The sequence below is a fragment of the Lathyrus oleraceus genome, chromosome 5 (assembly GCF_024323335.1).
Source record: "Lathyrus oleraceus cultivar Zhongwan6 chromosome 5, CAAS_Psat_ZW6_1.0, whole genome shotgun sequence".
In the NCBI taxonomy this organism is placed as follows: domain Eukaryota; kingdom Viridiplantae; phylum Streptophyta; class Magnoliopsida; order Fabales; family Fabaceae; genus Lathyrus; species Lathyrus oleraceus.
This window is the reverse complement of record NC_066583.1, coordinates 82,601,013-82,605,945: the sequence shown is the minus strand read 5'-3', so window position 1 is coordinate 82,605,945 and position 4,933 is coordinate 82,601,013. Positions and strand designations below refer to the sequence as shown.

The 4,933-nt window shown below is 32.8% G+C and overlaps 1 protein-coding gene across 1 annotated transcript; it reads left to right on the top strand.

The window, feature by feature from the left end:
- Positions 1-2,587: 2,587 nt before the first annotated feature.
- LOC127087161 (probable sugar phosphate/phosphate translocator At5g25400) lies at positions 2,588-4,034 on the top strand. The gene has a single exon (XM_051028025.1). It carries the CDS (start codon positions 2,670-2,672, stop codon positions 3,717-3,719), a length of 1,050 nt encoding a protein of 349 aa, XP_050883982.1. The 5' UTR covers positions 2,588-2,669; the 3' UTR covers positions 3,720-4,034.
- The last annotated feature ends 899 nt before the right edge of the window (positions 4,035-4,933 follow it).

The following is a 4,933-nucleotide window of genomic DNA, read 5'->3' as shown; positions in this document are numbered from 1 at the left end:
ATGATTCAAATAAATGTGAATATTGCAGTCAAGCTAAAATAACTAAGACTTCGCATAATTCAATTATTAAAGAATATGATCCCCTAGATCTTATACACTCTGATATATGCGAATTAGATGGAACTTTAACTAGAAATAGTATACGTTATTTTATCACCTTTATTGACGATGGTTCTGATTATACTTATGTGTACTTAATGAAGAATAAAAATGAAGCGCTTGACATGTTTAAGATGTATGTAACTGAAATTAAGAACCAACTTAGTAAGAAGATTAAGAGACTTTGTAGTGATAGGGGAACTGAATTTGATTTTGGGTTATTTAATTATTTTTATAGTAAACATGGAATTGTACATGAAACGACTGCTTCATATTCTCCTGAAATGAATGGTAAAGGAAAAAAGAAAGAATAGAACTGTTACTGAACTTGTTGTTGCAATTATGATGAAGTCTGGTGCTGCACCTCACTAGTGTGGGAAAGTTTTATTGACTGTTTAATATGTCCTGAATAGAGTTCCCAAGTCAAAAAGTAAGATCTCTCTTTATGATATATTAAAGAAAAGACAACCAAACTTGTCTTATTTGAGAATTTGAGATTGTTCGGCTTATGTCAGAATTCTGGATCCAAACAAGTTAAACTCGCTATTAGAGCCTATGAATGTGTATTCATTGGGTATGCAACAAACAATAAGGCATATAGGTTTTATGATCTAAATGCAAAAGTACTCATAGAATCAAATGATGTTGAATTATATGAAGATAAGTTTCCTTTCAAATCGAGAAATAGTGGGGGCACTCAATCGAGTCATATTCTTGTGATTAGAAGCACAGAAAGCAATGACAATGTAGAAACATAACTTCAACGAAGCAAAAGAGTAAGAGTTGCTAAAGACTATGGGATCAATTATGCAGCTTATATTATAGAAGAAGATCCAATAAATTTTCAAGAAGCCTTGCCATCTCTGGATGAAGATTTATGGCAAGAGACTATTAATGATGAGATAGAATCTCTAGAAACTAACAAAACCTGACATTTAATAGACTTGCCCAATGGTTGCAAATCACCTTTTAAATTCAAGTTGGAGATTGTTGGAAATCTTGGAATGTTGACAAGTTGGAGTGAGAATTGGAATGTTGTATTGACATTAAATGGACAATAAATGAGCATAAGTACAAACTAATATGGAAGTGAATTTGAAAGGATTCATTTTAGTCTCACATAGAAGGGAACACAAATATTAGTAGTGTATATATAATCCAACTTGTCCAAATGGATTGGGCCTCAATGGATACGCAATTTGTAAAGGAGTGAGGATACATCACCAAGTCATCTAGACACACACGCACACGCGTCGCCAGCTCGGCCTGGTTCAGTTCGGTCTAGATGAATTTATTTTTTAGAACCGAATTGGTGGAATTTAATTGATTACGAATTAATTAGTTTTAATAGTAGAAATTAATTATTTATTAATTGATTCGTAGAAATTAATTAATTATGACGTGTCACTCATCAAAACCTAGTTTTAACCTAAGTTTTGATTAGGTTTGGCTTGCCCTCCAAGATCGGGTCAAAGTCCGACTTGCTGACCATGTTAAAACGACCAGTAATGGGTCTGCCGTTTTCAATCCCCTCCCACATTTTTTGCTCCGATTAATTGAGTCATTTGCCTATAAATAGAGTTCATCAATTCATTTGCAACTCACTTCAGATTCCTGAACATTTCAAAATCTCTCTTCTCCCTTTCATTCTCTTCATCTCGTATATTTTTTCTTTTCTGATTTTTTTCGAGTGACTTTTCGCGCCATCTACGACTGAATTATTTTCAGATACTACGAGTGGTTTCAACACCATCTGAAGGTGTATTTATTCGAACAATTCATTACAATACAAATGATAATCGTTAAATTGAACAATCTATTTTATCCTGGAGACGTCGTCGAAACTCGACTGCATTGCATAATTATTGACAGTACGGCGAAACGTCTTAAAGAAAGCAACCTAGTACGCGACTAATCCCGATAATTTTTTTTATGGCAAATTTTTTAAAACTGAAAACAACAATAAATTATCAACCATCAACCATAAACTATAAGCTATCAACTAACTTATCAGTCATTCCCTATTTTTAATAAAAATGTCTAAATATAAACATATAAGTTTAAATTACTTATTTAATATATTTAAGCGTTATGAGTTTAAATATTCATAAATAATATTATTATTTTAATAAAAAATATGTTTTAGCACTAGCACCCATAGAAATCAGTTGCAACTATTTTCCTTAAAAAAATACTCACTCAAATCTAAATTTTAAAAGCAATTGAATTAATAAAATCTGATTCTTATGTTTAGAAGCGAGCAAGTAAGTATAGAATACAATATAATATACCAGTACTAATTATTGGTAAGATAACCTAATTTAAAATTATACATTGACCAATAAATAGAAAGTTCCACCAAAATTAACTTTTGCAGTAAAGCCAAAAGTGTCACTCTAATAATAATAATTATTATAGAAAAAAATAATAATATTATTATTATAATTCATAATTATTTTGATTTAAATAGTTGTTTTGTATCCTCACTAGTCGCAAAAATTTTATTATTCAGTTATCACTCTCTGACTCTTTCTTCTTCTTCATCATCTTCTTCTTTCTTGCGTTCAACAATGGGGAAAGGTGGATCTGTTAGCGATGGTGTTATGAAAAAGATCGTCTTATCCTACACCTACGTAGCGATATGGATCTTCTTATCCTTCACCGTCATCGTCTACAACAAATACATCCTAGACAAAAAGATGTACAATTGGCCCTTCCCAATCTCCCTAACCATGATCCACATGTCTTTCTGTGCAACCCTAGCTATTCTCCTCGTTCGCGTCTTCAAATTCGTCGAACCCGTTTCAATGTCACGCGAAGTTTATCTCTCTTCGGTCGTTCCAATCGGAGCGCTGTATTCTCTTTCGTTATGGCTTTCGAATTCTGCCTATATTTATCTCTCTGTTTCGTTTATCCAGATGCTGAAAGCGCTTATGCCGGTCGCGGTTTACTCCATCGGCGTTGCTTTGAAGAAGGAGAATTATAAGAATGATACAATGTTTAACATGCTTTCGATTTCGTTAGGTGTTGGTGTGGCGGCGTATGGCGAGGCCAGGTTTGATACTTGGGGTGTTATTCTTCAGCTTGGCGCGGTTGCGTTCGAGGCGACGAGATTGGTTATGATTCAAATCTTGTTGAATTCGAAAGGGATTTCGTTGAATCCTATAACTAGTTTGTACTATGTTGCTCCTTGTTGTTTGGTTTTCTTGTCTATTCCTTGGATTCTCGTTGAGTTTCCTGTTTTGAGAGAGAATTCAAGTTTTCAATTCGATTTTATGATTTTCGGGACTAATTCTCTTTGTGCGTTTGCTTTGAATCTCGCTGTTTTTCTTCTTGTTGGGAAAACTTCTGCTTTGACGATGAATGTTGCCGGCGTGGTGAAAGATTGGCTTTTGATTGCTTTTTCATGGAGTGTGATTAAGGATACTGTTACACCGATTAATTTGTTTGGGTATGGGCTTGCTTTTCTGGGTGTGGCTTATTATAATCATTCAAAGTTGCAGGCACTTAAGGCTAAGGAGACACAGAAGAAAACTCCGCAAGCTGATGAAGAAGCTGGAAGGTTGCTTGAGGAAAGGGAAGGTGATGGATCAGGGAGGAGAAATGATCAGCAGAATTGATTTTGGTTTAGCTTATTTGAAGAATCAGAAAATAAATAACCACGAGGAAAGGATCGGTTGGTGTTAGATTTGATGGTAACAAACAAGGCACTTGCATTGCATCGTCTCAGCAAATGGGCAAGAGTCAGTAATTTTTTTTGTTTCTTTCAGTAATATTATCAGGGATTTGAGTTTTCCATAATGTGTTACTAGAGTGAAGTGTCTCAAATCCTTTATTTATCATTTTTGTTTTTTAACACTTGTTCTGCATTTCCATGCTACGTTGTTGTAGGGGTATCTCATATTTTGAGTTTAAATACTTATTTATTCAGAGTACTACTATATACTACCAATACTTACTTCTTGTATTGCAAATTATGGTGATTGAGCTTTTACATAGCTGTATTTATGCTTTGTGATCTAGCAGAGTTTGAAATTCCATAAAATCTATCATCAGTTTGGAAATCAAACAATAGCACTATAATTTGAAATCACACAGGTAGTTTTTGTCCTTGTGTGTATGAATCAACAACCGACAACTTTTAAAGATAGGGTATCACTTGTTTTAACCTGATGGTCAACACGTGTAATTGATTTTTTTTTGTCCATATTGATTTAGTTACAGCTGGTAAGTTTCGTTTCTTTCGACTGGCTTGGATAAAACGATGGAAAGATTAAGTGAAATGTTTGGTTGTGCTTTTACTACTTTTTTTTTCTCGCGTTAAATAACACGGAAATAATAAAGTTAAAAACTGTTTTTTTTACCATAATACTACTTTTTCCCAACTCAAAATTTAAATTACCCTTATTTATATATATATATATAATATATTATATATATATATATATATATATATATATATATATATATATATATATATATATAATTCATCAATTTAAAATCGTTATAATATAGTCCTTACGTAGCATAGTGAATTACTAACATGGTATGTTATTATTGCTTTTTCAATTATTAATACACTTATTTTAATATAAAGTATGAAATATCATTTTTTTAGAAACATAATGTTTGAACTCTTCACCTACCTCTACAAAAGCAGAATGTTATTTCAGTTTCGAACTCTAGTTCATAGTTTTACTCTCATTATCCGAAACCCTAGCTGTTGCTGCGAAGAAGACGACGATAATTGGAGCTACAAAGAAGACACTACTTATCAACTTTCAGCATTGTTCATTTCTAAGTAATGTACGCTTATGTGCTTACTATTTTAAAA